We start from the raw sequence: 19,467 nt of genomic DNA, 5'->3' as shown, positions 1-19,467 counted from the left end.
AAGTAGTGCATTTTATATACACCTATATAGATCAGACCAAAATGGGGGACAAATGAGGAGGAAAGAGGGACAGAGGGACATTGCTCCAAATCAGGGACAGTCCCGCGAAAATGGGACAGTTGGGAGATCTGCGGTTTTGCTATGTGAAACTGAACCCCCTGTGTGGGAAATCCTGATTTAAAGGACTTTGCGTCATATTTGTTTTAATAAAAATAGGCTGGCAAGCCCTAAACCACAGTTCAGACTGCCATGGACTCCCTAAAAACGCATCTACCACTGAGCTGAACTCCCCAATATCACACTATATACAGCAACACTTCAGCTGCACTACAAATCCCAGCATGCTTTGATCACCACAAAAACTCCAGGCTGTCAATTTGCCTCCATCCCACATCCCCCGTATAGAACCTCTGCCACCCCTTCCATTTCTCTCCTTCATGAATTGATTGTGTTTGCCAGCAATCCCTACTTAACAATAAAGTTTATTGAAAAATAAAAGCAACCAAAGCCAAGTGGAACGCACAACCAGGAAGTCATGGATATCTTTATTGACAACTTCCTTTTCAGACACACAATGGAAAACCAATTAGGATGTAAAGGAGGGGGATATAGGAGCTGGTAAGAGGGATAGTATGTTTATGTCTGTTGTAGGTATGTGATAATTGCATATCATAATGTAGAATATATTATATATAGATATAATATATCTATATCTAAATAAATATTTTTTTTATGTATGAAATATACATTCACATTATGTTAATATATATATATATATATATATATATATATATATATATTTATACACATACAGTATATTTCATATAATAATATATATTTTCCACGTCAATGCATGTATATAGTTACATAGTCGCGTCCATGCCGTATGGTGACCCAGATGGGACATTTGGTGGAGCAGAATGTACAACAGCCCAATGGTTTCTCTGCAGATCTTCCTGAACTTTAATGACAACCATGGAATTACTCATTGGCTGACTTTACACATTGCTATCATGTCCTGTACTGTGGAACTGTGCAAGATCGGTCTTATTAGCGCGTGATCAATCCCCACTTTCTTTTATTTGCAGGTTGGCTGTGAGGTTACGGGATAGGTGACCATCCGGAAACATATATGGGATGAGCTGGAACCAGAGTCACATGACCAAGGGGATAGTGGATCTTGCCCTGGAGATCATTTACCTGTTGACTGGAGAGGTGAGGAGGATTCTGGGAGGTCACATGACATCACTCTTATCTCTATTAATAAAATGCAGACCTGACCGGAGAGGTGAGGAGGATTCGGGGAGGTCACATGACATCACTCTTATCTCTAGTAATAAAACACAGACCTGACCGGAGAGGTGAGGAGGATTCTGGGAGGTCACATGACATCACTCTTATCTCTATTAATAAAACACAGACCTGACCGGAGAGGTAAGGAGGATTCGGGGAGGTCACATGACATCACTCTTATCTCTATTAATAAAACACAGACCTGACCGGAGAGGTGAGGAGGATTCTGGGAGGTCAGGTGACTTCACTCTTATCTCTATTAATAAAACACAGACCTGACCGGAGAGGTGAGGAGGATTCTGGGAGGTCACATCTGTAGGAACATTCCTAATGTTTGTCTTTATCTAGGTATATGTACCTGAATCGAAGCAGAGTGCCCATGTTACACCCAGTAGCCTTGACCATGTATCCAAAGGATGGTGCAAGAGCCTCAGCCCCATTATGGGTACTCCACCTCCCTCTCTGACATCTGAGGGAAACAATGAGAAGAAGATCCTAGAAGTTGCCCAGAAGATCACTGAGCTGCTGACGGGAGAGGTGAGCGGTGCCGGAAATTCTGGGACATTATCCAGTAACAGACAAGGGATGTGTCTGGATGGTGACTGTATCATTGTGTGTGTCAGGTTCCTATAAGGTGTCAGGATGTCACTGTCTATTTCTCCATGGAGGAGTGGGAGTATTTAGAAGGACACAAGGATCTCTACAAGGACGTCATGATGGAGAATCAGCCGCCCCTCACATCACTGGGTAAGAGGAGACTTTATTGTAAAGGAGAGAGCAGTACGGAGGGTCCACCTAGATCCCCCATCATCTGATAAACACATAGAAACAATGTATTCAGTCAGTGTGTGTGTTTCCTACAGATGGATCCAGTAATGGGAACCGACCAGAGAGATATCCCCGTCTTCTGTATTCCTGGGATTCCACACAGGAAGGTCACACCATCCCTCATCCTCATCAGGTAGATGGGGCTAATTGTCCCATTATTGTATCTCATAAAAACCTCTATGGACATTACAGAAAAATTAATGCTTTGTGTTTATCCAGAATGGAGCCTTGCTTGATATTAAAGTTAAAGTTAAAGAAGAGGAGGAGCCATATGTGTGTAGTAATGAGCCATGGATGGAGGAGGAAATTCCTCCAGAGATCAACACAGGTGAGGAATAAACCCTATTCATACAATACATCTTAGACATACCATAATATATTGCCACACTTTCATGTCACAGGTATCAGTGCCATCAGGTGGGTTGCAATGCACTGCTGAAAAATACAGACATGCTGCATTTTTGCGAAACAATCCAAAGCTCTAGATGAAGGACGGCTACAGCGCGGCTCTTCAGTTCTGGGATGATGTCCACCCACGTGTGCACCTCCTGCGTGCCCCCTGGGGAACGCTTTGTGACCACTGTGTCCTCTGGACACAGGTGATCACAGATCATGGTAAAGGGCCAACCACAGCGGCCCTTTACTATGTGATCGGCTGCGTCCAATTAAAGTTGGCCATATGTAAATAGACTTGCCGGTTATCATAATTAATTTCCTCACATGCTGTCTCTGTGTGAGGAAAGGAGAGCCGATAACCGGCAAGTCTGACAGGGCAGAGCGGGTACACTGTTTACACAAATAATCAAGGCAGCCCCCTCAGTGAAGCTTATCTGTGCCCATTAGTGCCACTTTATCAGTGCCGCCTCATCAGTACCAACTCATCAGCGCCCATCAGTGCAGCCTCATCAGTATTGCTTCATCAGTGCACATCGGTGTCGCCTCATCGGTGCACATCAGGGCCACCTCATCAATGCACATCAGTGCAGCCTCATCAGTGGACATCAGGGCCACCCCATCAATGCACATCAGTGCAGCCTCATCAATATCACCTCATCATAGCCCATCAGTGCAGCATCATCAGTGAAAATAAGTGCTGCCTCATCAGTGCCACCTATCAGAGGACATCAGTACCGCCTCATCAGTGCACATCAGGGCCACCTCATCAGTACCGCCTACCAGTGCTGCCTCATCAGGGACACTTTATCAATGCACATCAGTGCAGCCTCATCAATGGACATCAGGGCCACCTCATCAATGCACATCAGTATCAGTGCTGCCTCATCAGGGCCACTTCATCAATGCCCATCGGTGCAGCCTCATCAATATTGCCTCATCATAGCCCATCAGTGCTTCCTGATCAGTGCAAATCGGTGCCACCTCATCAGTGCCGCCTATCAGTGCACATCAGTGTCGCCTCATCAGGGCCACCTCATCAGTGCATATCAGTGTAGCCTCATCAGGGCCACCTCATTAATGCACATCAGTGCAGCCTCATCAGTGCACATCAGGGCCAACTCATCAATGCACATCAGCACCACCTCATCAGTGCACATTAGGGAAGAATTAAATTTACTTATTTGCAAAATTTTATAACAGAAACTAAGGAAAACATTTTTTTTTTTTAAATATTTTTTTGTATTTTTTGTTTGTTTAGCAAAATATAAAAAACCCCAGTGATGTTGATTAAATACCACCAAAAGAAAGCTCTATCTCTCATATGGGTACAGTGGTGCCTGACCGTGTCAATTGTCATTCAAAGTGCAGCAGCACTGAAAGGTAAAATTTGACCTGGGCAGGAAGGGGGCGACAGTGCCCGGTATGAAGTGCTTGCATGCTGCACAAGGTCCCTGACAGCCGAGCTTAGCAATAGAGAACGATGACCTTTCTAGTATCAAAGAGTTCCGAAAAAATAAAAATATGGAAGTGTACACATTACTGTAAAGTGATTTCTTATCCAGCAGATGGACAGGGCAGCCGATCATTTCCGCGGCGTAAAATAGAAGACATCATTGAGACATCTGTGGGAGAGGACACCACTGCTCCTCATCTTCATCTAGATCTTCACGTTGCTAATCTGCCAGCTGGTCCCGCCACACACAAAAGGCATCTTCCTACCCAGTCAGTAATTATTACCCATAATACACCTGACTCAGGGGGTGAAGTGTGCCTCAATTCAGTTGACTCTTGTTCCCAAAATCGGAGCCTTAGTTTAAGTGAGACCTCCGGCTCCGAGTGCAGGAAAAGTTTCTCGAACCAAGCTTTCCTCCTGGCCCATCGCAGGTCCCACACTGGCGAGAAGCCGTACGTGTGTTCCTACTGTGGGAAGGGCTTTGCGCACAAGTCCGACTTTAACAAACACCAACGCATCCACACAGGGGAGAAGCCATACTCCTGCTCGGAGTGCGGGAAGAGCTTCACCCAGAAGTCCAACCACATGCGGCATCAAAAGGTCCACCTAGCGGAGAAGCCGTATTCCTGCGCGCACTGCGGCAAGGACTTCTCGCAGAAGTCCAATTTCCAGAGGCACGTCCAGAGTCACTCGGAGGAGAAGAGCTATTCCTGCCGAGAGTGCGGAAAACATTTCACCCTGAAGGCTTATCTCCTTCAGCACCAGACGGTCCACAGCGGACAGAAGCCGTATTGCTGTACGGAGTGCGGGAAGTACTTCGCTCACCAGTCCAGTTTTTACCGGCATCACAAGAACCACACGGGGGACAAACCTTACGCCTGCCGAGAGTGCGGAGACCGATTCACCCAGAGCTCCAGCTTGGCCAGACATCAGCAGCGCCACCTACAGTTACTCCACTGAAAGAGCAGAACCTCCATATCTGTGGATGAACGTGACTTTATCCAATGTGTAAATTATTATTACTACACGGGATTTATATTGCTCCAACAGTTTGCGCAGCACTTTACAACATGAATCCCAATAAATATCAATTTTTTTTTACTAATCTCATCTCTTCACTCTCTTATTAGTTTATTTTTTTTGTAATATTTTTATGCACTCATATAGCTGGACATTGAGCCACATCATTCTCTGCACAAGAACAGCTTACACTCTAATGTCCACCACAGTCCTACACTATTATTATATATTTATATAGGTCTGACATCTTCTGCAGTCTTGTACAGAGAGCACTCCACCAGGTGATGAGGTACCCATTGTGAGTGTTTCCCACCATCCCTGTGCTAAGTATTCATGTCTGTACACCTGCTGTACCCATTATGAGGGGTTCCCACCATCCCTGTGCCCAGCTCCTGGGTCTTTACACCCGCTGTTCCCATCATGGGGGGTTCCCATCATCCCTGTGCCAAGTTCCCAGGTCTGTACACCCGCTGTGCCCATTATGAGATGTTCCCACCATCCTTGTGCGGAGTTACTGGGTCTGTACACCTACTGTGCCCATTATGAGGGGTTCCCACCATCCTTGTGCGGAATTACTGGGTCTGTACACCTACTGTGCCCATTATGAGGGGTTCTCACCACCCCTGTGCTGAGTTCCCAGGTCTGTACACCTGCTGTGCTCATTATGAGGGGCTCCCACCATCCCTGTGCCCAGTTCTCAGGTCTGTACACCTGCTGTGCCCATTATGAGGGGTTTTCACCATCCCTGTGATGAGTTCCCAGGTCTGTACACCTGCTGTGCCCATTATGAGGGGTTTTCACCATCCTTTGCTGAATTCCCAGGTCTGTATACCAGCTGTGTCCATTATGAGGGGTTCCCACCATCCCTGTGCTGAGTTCCCAGGTCTGTACACAACCGCTGTGCCCATTATGAGAGGTTCCCACCATTGCTGTGCCAAGTTCCCAGGTCTGTACACCTGCTGTGCCTATTATGAGGGGTTCCCACCATCCCTGTGCGGAGTTACTGGGTCTGTACACCTACTGTGCCCATTATGAGGGGTTCATACCACCCCTGTGCTGATTTCCTGGGTCTGTACACCTGCTATGCCCATTATGAGGGGTTCCCACCATCTCTGTGCCCAGTTCACAGGTCTGTACACCTGCTGTGCCCATTATGAGGGGTTCCCACCATCTCTGTGCCCAGTTCTCAGGTCTGTACACCTGCTGTGCCCAGTATGAGTTTGGTGTCCATGCTCTCCCATACTTGGAAGTACAGGATGATTTCTATAGATTGGCAGCGGGAATTGACACAGCAGTAAAATAGCGCTAAAAGTAATCTCAGTCGCCACAGCGGCTCACACTGCAAGGCAGGGCAATTTGAAGTTTTTTTTATAAAAAGACAGATTTGCTGTAAGAATAAAAATAAATAAAAATGAGGAAATAAGACACGATATTGAACATATCCCAGGCATTATGCATGCCCTGAGTGGAGCCAATGACCACTCATCAAATGGATCATATAATCATGTCTGGCAAACACAGGACTGCATTTTGTACAGGCGGAACCATGCAGCTGCTTAGCCGGGGAAGGACTTAGTTATCATACATACACCATCCGCTCGGTGAAACGAAAACTTTTTTTACATTTTGAAAAGAGGGTTATAACCCTTTAGATTTTTTTTTTCACCATCTGTGTCCCATTATGGAGATTTCCTTTCACTTCCTGTCCTATAGCCAAGCAGGAAGTGAGAGGAAAACCATGCAAATTAAGGGAATCCCTTAAGGGCACCTCCCCCGGGTCACCAGAACTAGTGTCCCCATTGGAAGATTTCACCTCTATTACTTTACTGGGGACAACCAAAGATGTGGGATTTCCTTTTACTTTCACTTTCAATAATAATAGTAAACAGGACAAATAGAGAGGGGGAAATCTCCCTAAAGGGGACACAGACATCAATAAAAACCGACAGGGGTTCTAATGCCTCTCCAATCTGTCAAAAAATGTAAAAAAAATGTTTTGCCTTTTAGTTTTTTTTTCTAATATTTATTTTAACCAGAAAGTTTTACTTTAATGCTGAAAATTCGATTAAAAAAAACAAAAAACTTTGCAAAAGAAAAAAGATAACATGTAGAAAAGGTTGTTCATAGTTTACTTATTAAATTCATGTATAGCTTGAATAATAATAATACTATTATTAACAATAATACAATAAATACGATCAACAGGGGTGGACTTACAACTCATGTGGCCCCTGGGATATAGGAGATTATGGGGCCCCTGGGCAATAGGAGATTATGGGGCCACACAGTATACACACACACAGTATACAATCACACAGTATACACAGACATGTTTCTATTGGCTGAGAAGGTACTGGAGAGGTGGGGCAGCTATAATCTCGGGATTTTTAGCCCAAAAGGTTGTCGGTAAGGGACATTTCAGAGACAGATGTAAAAAAAAAACACAGATTTTTATATACTGTCCCTGGTTTTACTGAGGCTGGCAACCCTGATGGGGCCCCCTAGTGGCCCGGGGCCCTCGGGCAGTGCCCGAGTGGCCAAATGGTCAGTCCGCCCCTGATGATCAATAATAATGATATAAAAGGATTACTTCTTCCCGCTGATATAATGCAGCACAGTTCTCAGTGTGACCACTAGAGGGAGTGCGAGTCCCCCCAGAGTGATCCCTGCTGTGTACAATGCATTTCTCCCTCTGGTTGAGACGCAGCACCCAAATTTGGCCACAAGATGTCAGTATATATATATATATATATACTGTATAGAAATAGCTGTGAACTTTATTGACAACATCCGATGTGGACAACAGTGGAGAGATGGCAGCTTGTAGTGGATATGGGATCAGGGGAGGTAAGGATGAGATCATCTATCATTATATGATTGTCTGGGAGAAATCCTGGAGACATCTGTAAAGGGCAGGCACACACACACACACACATATATATATATATATATATATATATATATATATATATATATATATATATATTTCTTTTTTAATATGCTGTACACATTGGATGCCAGGGGCACCACCAAGACATTACTGGTCTCTGGTCCAATCATATGCACTCAAGTGCAAACTGGGAACCATTTATAGGTGGTCACACAATATGAGGTCTCCTTGTAGACCCAGACGAGTCATCCCCTCTAGTCTACATCTATAACCGTACCGACTCTGAGGACCACTGGACAACCTACCACCACCACTGAATGACACAGCCTACATTGGGTGTTTTTGGACCAAGCCTCCTTGTATATTGGTGAACAGTTGGGGCAACGGATGAAGTTTCTGTTCTTCTTCATCATTAATGTCATGAACACTCACCTTATATCCCCATATACTTTGAGTTGATGAGCACATTGAAACCATTTCCCTTTTAGATTCTGTTATGTTAGGTTTGCGAAAAACACCTGACTTTGTTCTGTGTCTAGACCACCAGAAGATTGAGGAGCAGCGAAGTCACATGATGGAGATACTGGACCTCACCCTGGAGATCATCTACCTGCTGACCGGAGAGGTGGGGAGGATTCTGGGAGGTCACATGACATCACTCTGATCTCTATTAATAAAACACAGACCTGACTGGAGAGGAGGATTCTGGGAGGGTAGTATGATGTATGTTTTTTTTTTTTTTTTTTTTAGTATTATGGACCGATAAGAAAGCCCAATGATCCACCATTTTCCTCACTGATACTGGAGAGAAGCAATGACAAGAAGATCCTAGAAGTCATCCAGAAGATCATTGGTCTGCTGACAGGAGAGGTGAGCGGTGCCGGGAATTCTGGGACATTATCCAGTAACGGACAAGGGATGTGTCTGGATGGTGACTGTATCATTGTGTGTGTCAGGATGTCGGTATTAAATTCCCGATGGAGGGGAGGGAGCACGTAGAAGAACACGATAATCTCTACAAGGACGTCATGATGGAGAATCAGCCGCCCCTCACATCACCGGGTAAGAGGAGACTTTATTGTAAAGGAGAGAGCAGTACGGAGGCTCCACCTAGATCCCCCATCATCTGATAAACACATAGAAACAATGTATTCAGTCAGTGTGTGTGTTTCCTACAGATGGATCCAGTAATGGGAACCCACCAGAGAGATGTCCCCGTCCTCTGTATTCCCGGGATTCCACACAGGAAGATCACACCATCCCCCACCATCATCAGGTAGGTAGAAGTGATCGGCCTTATTTCATATCAGATTTCCAAGGTCTAAACTCGTTCAGCCTATGATTCGTTCTATTTTTTTTTGTCTAAAGAATAAAATGGCAACTAATTTTGAAGTAGAAGCGATGAATGAAGAGACATATGTGAGGGATGATGAGCCGTGTAAGAAGGAAGAAGTTTCTCCAGAGATCAGCACAGGTGAGGAATAAACACTAAATCCAGAGAAGAGTCTCAAATTCTCCTTGTTTGGTCTCTACTACAATCTCTTCTGCTCCTCCCTCCTCTGTCAATAGAAAGTAATGAGGAGACAGCTGGTGCCCAGTTCAGTAGTTTACTAGTTGAGTTCTTTGGAGAGATTCGATCCTAGAGATTGCAGGAAAATGACTTGGGGATAAAGAATTGTATCCTTGTCAAGTAAAACCGGCAACCCGGATTGCTCTTTCAAAATGAATCCTTTATTAGCTACATATATAAAGACACAATGCTTTAGATCTAACGCGTTTCGGCCACACGTTGCGTATGAGGAAGGCTGTGTAGCCGAAACGCGTTAGCACCTACAGAATTGTGTTTTTATATATGACGCCAATAAAGGATTCATTTTGATGGAGCACCCCAAGTTGCCGGCTTTACCTGACAAGAATACAATGCTTTATCCCTAAGAAATAATCTCTAGGATATCAGGGAGTGTGTTGGAAGATAAGGGGGTAAGATAATCACTCATAATTTCACTAATACTACTCAAAGCACTGTCTCTGTCATCACCTGAGTGGGTGCTCACCTGTCCAGGATCCATTCCTCCCATACCAGTCCACATACCATCATAGGAAGCTGCTGGAACTATTTTATTTCTCCAACACAATTGAGGACACTCCACCCACCTCGTAAACTGACACATTTCGCCCACTGCTTGGCCCTAAAGGGATTCTAATGCTTATATTTTTTTAAAATAACAAACATGTTATACTCACCCCTGCCCTGCAATGGTTTTGCACAGAGCAGCCCAGATCCTCCTTTTCTCAGCTCCCCCACCAGCTCTTCGGGCTCCTCCCCCTGCCAAGTGCCCACATAGCAAGCCCCTTTATATGGGGCAATCGTACATGCTTGCTCCTGCTCCCGACTCGCTGACTGTGATGGACAGCAGCGGGAGCCAATGGCTTCCACTGCTGTGTCTGAACCAATGAGGATGGAGAGAGCCTCTGCTCTTCTGCACATCGCTGGATCGAGATTGGGCGTGGATAAGTATAAGGGGGGCCTGGAGGGGGGGGAAGCTGCAGCCTGAAGGTTTTTTTTTTTTACCATAATGCAGAGACTGCATTAAGTTAAAAAAAACCTCGTACCTTAACAACCACTTTAATTATAAAGCTCTAGGATTATTTCCCAGCAGGGAGTGAAACGTATCAGTTGGTGGAAAATTAGTAAATGATGGACTGAAAAAAATATTTTTTTGATCAAATAGATTTTTATTGACATTTTATTAAGTTTTGCAAAAGCAAACAACACACACACACACCAAAACAAGGAAAAAGCAGTAAATGTACATTAAAAAACCTGTAGCGTACACTCCTATCGCCACCATCCTATCACGAGCAGCATACACAAAGGAAATAACAGTAGTTTATTAAGTATGTACATTCACATAAAAGATAAGATTGCACAGGTCTTTATTGGCTTGCAATCCCAGTAGTAAATAAATCGCCACTCACTCCCATCTATATCTGAGAAAGTACCCCAGGATGACGTCCTCTCTGACGAAACACATAGGGAGGATTTACGCGCTGACGTCACTGGGTTCTCGCAAGTCCAGATACACGAGGCTGCTACTATTAGCCGGCCGGCTTGAATTTTTATGTAAGATTACATTCCTAGATGTACTGTAAGTGGAATACATTTTTAAACCAATAAACATTGAAGATTTTACACCTTGGAGGCCTTATCTCTTTTTTGGGCTTACGTGTGATCAAATCCATTTTGGGTGGCGGAATCCTGACAGCGCGATCCCCCTGAACGGTCAAAGGCCCTGGCTGGGTATATAGCCACAAGGGCAAAAGACCTCCCGTAACAGGAGGTCATGAGGAGCCATTTTATGAGGCGGAGGCACACATTTTCGGTGAAAGTCACAAGGGACACATTGGATTTCACATCACTTTATGGTCTTCTTTTCTGTCTTTTCTTTTTATGTGCTTTATGAACACAGATCCCTTTATATTTTCATAATTATTTAATTAGCGCAATTTATTTTTGATCTATATCTGAAAATTGTTTAGTACCAGCGTATAAAGCCAGGGATTACATCCACGTATGATTGAATGTTTGACCAAGCCAGTGATGAACACAAATGATAATACGATAGAACTGAAAATACAATGGAACTTTATAGCATTATTGAAATTGTTTGTAGTTATGAGTTGTAATTAAAAGACCAATCATTTGAAAATTAGAAGATGGTGGATCATGGCAGGTTTTTGAATGGTACCACGAATGAGGATACCTCAATAGTAAGTATAAATTCTCCTTTATCTCCAGCAGTTGGATGGGAGACCAGCGAATCTTCACACTCATTTCTAAGATGTAAAGCAGAAGACGAAGACGTGTCCAAACCTTCGGTAGAAATCGGTGTTGACCCAACTCTCCACCTTGAGAGACGTCTCAGTTCATCTCTGGATTGTAACTCAGAAGATGAGAACATTACATTCGGCTCTTCAGAAGATCCCAATTTTCATCCAGGACACCCCAGTGACCATCTGTCAACGATTCCTCTTACGTGTGGTGGGCGTCCTATTAAAAACAGGGGTATGTTCGGCTCTTTGGAAGACAGACCTCCTATTCCCAATCTTCATCAAAGTCTCCCCAGTGCCCATCTGCCACCAACTGCTCCTACGTGTGGTGGAAGTCCTCTTAAGAACAGGGATACATTTGGCTCTTCAGAAGACAGGCCTCCTAATCCCAATCTTCATCAAGGACTCCCTAGTGTCCATCTGCCACCAACTGGTGGTGGACGTTCTCTTAAAAACAGGGTTACGTTTAGCTCTACAGAAGACAAACCTAATTCCAATCTTCATCAAGGACTCCCTAGTGCCCATCTGTCATTGGAGCCCCCTATGCATCCTCTTAAGAACACAGATACATTTGGCTCTCCAGTAGACACATCTCCTAATCCCAATCTTCATCCAGGACTCCCCAGTGCCCAACTGTCACTGAGCCCCCCTATACGTGGCGTGGGTCCTCTTGAAAACATGGATACATTTAGCTCTTCAGAAGGCACACCTCCTAATCCAAATCTTCATCCAAGACTCCCCAGTGCCCATCTGCCACAGGATCCCCCTATATGTGGCGGGCGTCCTCTTGAGACAGTCACAGACGCTCAAGCCATTGATGCTCTGTTCGTTTGTTCAGGATGTGTTAAATGGTTTCTGTTAAAGTTACCTCCTGAAGAGTATCAGACCATCAACTCCAACAAGATTCCGTTCCTCTGTCCAGATTGCGGCAAGCGTGTCACACAAGACCGGGGTCTCCATAGGCATCGGAAAGCAGACAAGGAGACCTACGAGTGTTCGGAGTGCGGAAAAAAATTTGGCTTCAACTCTGAACTCATCAGACATCGGCTCACCCACACGGGAGAGAAGCCATACCAGTGTGTCGAGTGCGGGAAAAGGTTTCGTCAGAGCGGTTCTCTCCGCGAACACCAGAAGATGCACTATGGGGACAAACCGTTCTCCTGTTCTGAGTGCGGAAGTTGTTTCACCCGCAAAGTATTTCTCCTCAACCATCAGCGCACTCACACGGGCGAGAAACCGTTTTCCTGTTCCGAGTGTGGGAGATGTTTTGCGCAGGAGGCGGTCCTTATTCGACATCAGGTGGTCCATACAGGGGTTAAGCCGTTTACCTGTGTGGACTGCGGCAAGAGCTTTGCCCATAGGTCCAGTTTCATGACACACCGAAGGATCCACACCGGCTTTGAGCCCTACCCCTGTTCCGAGTGCGGAAAACGCTTCAAGCAGAAGTCCTACCTGGTTGACCATTTTAGGCTTCATACCGGAGAGAAGCCGTACGGCTGTGCAGAGTGCGGGGAGCGTTTTACCCGGAGGCTATTCCTGCGGAAACACGAGCAGGTCCACACAGGGATGATGTGGTTTCCCTGTCTTGACTGTGGCAAAAGGTTCAAAGAGAAAAGGCTTCTCAATAGACACCAAAAGATTCACTCCACAGACAAACTATGTTCTGCTCCACCGGAGTCCCAAAACTCAGGACTCACCGGACACTGGAGAACTCATGATGTTCAGGAGCCATCTTCAGGTCCCGAGAAAGGGGACCCTTTTACAGTAAAATGAATTGCAACACCTGTGACCTTGGGTGAAGGGTTCTTAAGAGAGATGGACATTTTATTTATAAAGAGTTAAAGAAAAAGAATTGTATTGATGACCATTGTTCTAAATTTGCTGTAGGCCCTTGAAGAGTTCTGAACGGCATCCTGTGACTTCCACTTAACCCCTAGCTTTTTTCTTACTATTTAAATTACTTCTTTCTGTAGTAAATCCAAGCCAGCAATTTGGTGTAGTCTGTAAAATCCAAATCTTTATTGGCTACATACTGAAACAAGTTAACGCGTTTCGACTGTGATAGCCTTTCCGTGTCTGTACTATGAGAAAGCCCATCACAGCCAAAACGTGTTAGATTCTTACCAGTGTGTTTCAGTATAATAAGGACTCAGATTTTAAAACACACACCGAGTTGCCGGCTTGAATTTACTATGGACCTGATCGTCGGAGAGCGGGAGCACTATAGCCAGAGCATCGGTCTTCAGCGATCAGTTGAGCTTGGGGATTCGTTTACCTGCCCCTGACTTTCTATAAGGTGTGAGACGCCACTCAAGACTGAACCTGGTGCTCATAGAATCTATCGATTTTGTTGCCTCAGCCAGTGCTGCTCCAGCCACGCCCCTTGACGTGTTTCACCCCATCCACCGGGGCTTGGTCTCAGAGGTTTCTTTTCTAGTTTGACTGCTTTTCTCACTAGAAAGTAGTACTACTTTAAGAGGCGTCCAGCCTTTATTGGCACCTTTTAGTCAACCAAGGTGCACCAGAGGGTCACTGGGGTGGTCCAAAAGTTAATTGATAGGATGGGAGCGCCACAAGGACTTGAATGAGGCTTATAAGAAGTTCTCTTTAACCACAAAAACAGTACAATGCATTTCCGGGGGGCTTTCTCAGGGTTTGGCTACTGACAATAGGTTTAAAGAGAGACTGGACAATAATTGCGAATCAAATAGATAATGAGGCCGTGTTTTGGGCTGCCAGGCTGACTGCCAGAAAAATTCAGAGTATTGTCCAGAATCTCTTTACATTTTCTGCCGGTGTTCAAGCCCTGAGGAAAGGAGAGTTTTGAGCCCCTGAAATGTGTTGATTGATTTAATAGATTTTTACTGGACTCATTCAAGTTCTTGTAGCCCTCTCATCCTTTTAATGCTTTTTTGATTACTCCAGGGACCCTCTGATGGAGAGCTGCCTCTAAATGTTGTGATTTTTTTTTTTTTCTCAAAGTAGTACTAAAGGCGTTCTTTGATTAGATGAGGTGGGGAGGTGACATTACAGTCTTGACCTAGTCCAGTCAGAAAATGCCTTGCATTCACTGTGAAAAATGCAAGGCAATCTCTGAATGGCACTTGTGAGCAACTCCCTGTGTTCATTATGCAGCAGGGCAGCCACCAGACCCCCGAAGACAGTGGCGATCACAGTAGTAGCGGTGCCTACTTGGATCCTGCAGGTATGCCACGTACATACCGACATTGGACCTTGGTGGACCACTGTAATTACAATGGAATTCAGATTTAGGGTAAAACATTCTCCAGTTCATTTACCTACCCGTTGTCTTTGTCACCACTGCTCAGTCCTCACGAACTGCGATTTTCCCCCTGAACTTCCTTGTTTTAAAGGAGGTGTGGGTGTAGGATAGCCATAGGCTTCTACAGCTGACTCCCGGCGCTGGTAGAAGGGAGCAGAGGCATGGCTTGGCAGGCACTGTGTGTTTCAATGGACAAACACAGCCCTGGCCAGGGTGTCTCCTTTGCAGATGGGTAGGCAAGAGTCTCCTTTGCCGATGGCTAGGCAGAGGAGGCAACCACAGGGAGATGGGGCAGCCATTTAGGGACCATCCAGGCAACCAAAAAAGGTGGGTTTTCAAGGAAGCAAACTATATAAGTATAGTATTCCAGACTTCCTGAACTAAATTTTTTATTTGTATAATTTTGCTTAAAGTGGTTGTAAACCCTTACACACCACTTTTACCTTTACCTTTAGGTACTGGAAATATCTTATAAACCTGCACGGTTTAGGAGATATTTACCATATACGCTTGCGCCGACATAATCGGCGCATGCGCGCTAAAGAAAGTGCCGATGTCATCGGCACATGTGCGGGAGTGACGTCACACGACTCCGGCCAGTCACAGAGCCGGAGTCCAAGGCCCCGGAAGGAAGAGGGGTAAAGATGTATACGACCACCAGCATGGGCATCGCGGGCTTCGTTTGCAGGCAAGTGGCACATAATGGGCTAGTATGCAATGCGTACTAACCCATTTATGCTTTTACTTTGCAGGGAACATAAGAGGAAGTATAACCCATCAGGGTTTACTTCCTCTTTTACCCCTTCACATATATGCAGACTGGGCTTTTTTCCGTGGGGCCGCATATATGCCTACCTGTCTTTGTGCAGGGAGCGCGCCGCATAGCACGCTCCCAGCACAGAGACCAGTGTCTCAGCGGCAGCCCCCCCCCGGGTCCCATACTAATGATCGGGACCCAGATCTCCCACTTCCGGGTCACCTGATCGCTGTGATAGCTCCTGATTGTCTATCACACTTATCAGTCGCTGTGAAGCTCATTCCTGTGTTTCTCTCTCTATGAATGAAGGGGAGAGATACATTGTATTTCTCTTTCCTTGCAGAGGGAAAAAAAAAGGTGTGTGTAAAAAAATAAAATAAATAAAAATAATAATAAAAAATACTTGGATCAAAGTTTGATCTAGGTCAATGTCAGGGTTAGTGTTTGGGTCAAGTAAGGGTCAACGGTCAGGGTCAGTATATTTTCGGCAGGGTTTTTCTTTTATTTATTTTTTATTAGTATTAGTGTCAGTGTGTTTTAGGTAGGATAAAAAAAATGCAAAACGTGCACTATTGTTTTGGAGCTGTACTAAGGGTACAAACATCAACTAACATTCACATATGTGGTATTGTTGGGATCGTCCAGAGCAGGAGAATTTATTTTGGGTTGTTCTTTGGTGGTAGGTTATGATAGTATTAAGAAATATACAGCTAAAAACATATTTTTTTTTACTATTTTGGGCCCGTTTTTTTTGAGAATTAAAAAACAAAACAAAAAAAACTGAATATCTATTGCTCTTTAGCACTAAATTAAATTGCCCAATTTGTCCTGAAAAAAATATAGGTATAGGTATAATCTACCTGGATGCACAAAGAAGTTGTGATGATATGTACGGTTTTTACTAACACATGTCAAAGTTTCAAAATTGTGCTTAGGCATTTACATTTGTTTTACCCTTAGGTGTGAAGGGGTAATATGGAGTCTAGTGCTCCACCAGCACAGTATAAGGACAATGGTAAGGGTAGAAAAGAATAGGGGCACTAGAAGTTTAGGTATATCCATTGGTTGGTGGTTTCGTGGGTGATATAGTTTACAAGCAGTGAGCTACTTTGCTGGCAAAGGCTGCACTGCTTCGAAGAGCCCACAGATTTCCTAAAAAAACAGAAGGATTCTGCTCCCTTTTGCTTTGTATTGTTCCCCCCTGAATAAGCAGTGTAAGTTGCCACTTATTGCAGTTCTTGGCCTACATGGATTTGGAAAGCTTGTATGTTTTGTGCTTTAGCGCAGAACATCAGAATCGGGACTGACTACGATTGAGCTCCGAAAAGGACAAAACGCATCTGAGGGGCTCTCTACAGGTGGAGAACAGGAGCTGAAGCCATCTTTTACCCATCTCATTCACATTTATGCAACGTGGACTTGGGTGTCTGTGTGCAGACGGCCACCATTTTGTTGAAGAGGACTTGCTCGTAGTTTTGTGTTGGCAATTTCCAAAGTCCGTGATAAGGTGTATGGTGGAAGTCTTGCCGGTGCTTAACCCTTGCCGTATTGTGATCTGGTGGTACATTGTGCCTTAATTTTTTTGTGTATTGGATCTATCAGGCTCCCTGTTCGACCTGAAGATCATCCAGGCAGATACCCAACCTGTTGAAAGAGTTCGGAATCATCTGCCGAGTGTGACAGTGATAGCTAATATCTTATGTGACATTAATCCACCTTTCACCTTTCCCACTATAAACAGAACCTTCACCTACAATTAGTAGAGAGAACTGGTCATTTTTCTGGCTGACAACATCCAGTCAAGGACCAGGTATTTTTTAACCTGTAGGATTAGCCAAATCCATATTTGATATTTAAATGTGGACCTGTGTTGTGTTTGGTGATATAGACAGAATAAAATGAAGTAGTTGTACTTATCAAAGCTCTAGGCTTAGTTCCCAGCCGGAGGCGGAACGCATCAGTTGGCAGAAAATTTGTAAATACAATGAAGTATATGTACTTTTAAGTATTTTTCTTCATAATGGGTGGAGTAAGACACAGTTCATTCCCTTGTGGAACTTTGCTGCTGCCCGTTATTCTGCCGCAGAAATCTCTCTTTCCACTAATGATGCAGCTATTCCAGACTTGGTGCAGATTTTCAGCTAAACTTCTTTTGTCACAGGACGAACACAAGCAAGAGGAAGATATGCCTAAATTAGCAAAATGAGCTCAGCTTGGAAGCTTTGGGATGAAGGAAGTGTGTGCAAAAGTAAAGCCCTGGTTGGCTGTCTGGGTCCCTCCCTAACACCATCTCTGGGTGCAAGAGGACTGCTAATCGAACTCTGCAGAGCACCCATGTCCCTACTGTATGTGCTGACATCATCTTCTTTTGGATCCTTAAAAGACCCTGCCACCCATAGGATGTGACATAGATGTGACCCTGCCACCAATAGGATGTGACAGACACCTGAAGAAGTACCTCAGCTCATGTGAAACACAGGAGAGAGAAGACTCTGGAGTGTCTTTTTCAAGCCAATGATCGGTTAGAGGAGAGTGAGAGGAAGCGAGAGGGGTTCAAGTTTCCTGGTGATGGGCTTTAAAAAACATCTCCACCCAAATTTACTTTATTCATATTGATTGGGACAGGGAGTGAACCCATCAGGTTTGTCTAATTGGCCACCCTATCTGCCATTGATACTTTTTTTTCCCTACCATCCTCTTTACCAACAGGAACCCAGAGAAGAAGCCATATGCAAGCTCCAGGTCAGTCTGGTTAGAGCTTACACAAGGCAAAGACCCCCCCCCCCCTTTCTTTATCCCCATGTGACAGCAGTCAGGCCTGGCAATCTGATCAGGGTAAAATATAAACTCATACCCAATTTGGTGAACAGGGCACAGAGAAGGTGGGCAGACTATTAAGCGAAAACAAAATGGGAAAAGTACAAGTTGGTTTTAAAGCCAAACTCAAGTTGGTCATACCATTTTAGTAGTATGTGGTTATCCCCCCCCCCCCCATATTGCCAGGATAGCAAGGGTTGGATGCTCATTTTGTGTAGGGTAGGTTAGGTTTACTGTAGAAGAACATTTACCTTGTCCCTCTCCCAGCAGCCCATGCTCTCCTTTGCTTCTGGTATGTGGGCAAAACTTTGACGTCCTCACCTACAAGGCTGGTCCTGATGACGTCAGAGAGGAGTTGGCTACATGACCAGTGAAGAGGAGCAGCTTGATGGGACTGGTCATACAGCAGAAACACGGGGTGGGGGTGCTAAAAATTAGACAGCTCAGTGTCCATCACACACATGGAAGCATGGGGACACTCCATATTTAATGTTTTTAAATACAAAATAGATTTTGTTTAAGTTATTGTGAACAGGTCTTATCTGGTCATGTCCCCTGAAAATGTCACAATATTTGAATGTCGTAATGAGGGGTTTGGTCCCTTTAAAATGTGTAATAATAGGAGGGTCTGGTCACTTTAAGCTATAAGTAATATGTATGTTATTTGATCAAGTAATAAATATTAAAAAAAGTGTACCCATGTTGGTTAATAACTTAGTAGAAGTAGTAAAGAGACGATATAAAATAGATATTACGAGTGTAACAGTTTAATGTGATTGTTAGAGATTAGACTGATCCTTTTGACAGATCCAGGGTTATCAGCGAAACATCTAGAGAGGGTTGAGAGAGATGTCATGAGACTTGTGTGATTGGTAGAGATTAAACCAATTCCCTTGACA

At 44.5% G+C, this 19,467-nt stretch overlaps 1 protein-coding gene across 1 annotated transcript; it reads left to right on the top strand.

Moving 5' to 3' along the window:
• The first annotated feature begins 575 nt into the window (after positions 1 to 575).
• Positions 576 to 19,264, top strand: LOC143955222 (uncharacterized). The gene is made up of 14 exons (XM_077465305.1): positions 576 to 618; positions 1,089 to 1,215; positions 1,642 to 1,830; positions 1,917 to 2,040; positions 2,157 to 2,254; positions 2,341 to 2,449; positions 4,080 to 4,925; positions 7,769 to 7,837; positions 8,420 to 8,505; positions 8,631 to 8,750; positions 8,837 to 8,942; positions 9,059 to 9,156; positions 9,249 to 9,354; positions 11,680 to 19,264. Exons 2-14 carry the CDS (start codon positions 1,138 to 1,140, stop codon positions 13,482 to 13,484), a joined length of 3,834 nt encoding a protein of 1,277 aa, XP_077321431.1. The 5' UTR covers positions 576 to 618; positions 1,089 to 1,137; the 3' UTR covers positions 13,485 to 19,264.
• The last annotated feature ends 203 nt before the right edge of the window (positions 19,265 to 19,467 follow it).

This window comes from Lithobates pipiens, unplaced genomic scaffold (assembly GCF_037356315.1).
Source record: "Lithobates pipiens isolate NorthernLeopardFrog02 unplaced genomic scaffold, aLitPip1_a1.2 Scaffold_35, whole genome shotgun sequence".
NCBI classification, from domain to species: Eukaryota; Metazoa; Chordata; class Amphibia; order Anura; family Ranidae; genus Lithobates; species Lithobates pipiens.
Note: the sequence above shows the minus strand (reverse complement) of the source record. Positions and strands in the feature narration are given on the sequence as shown.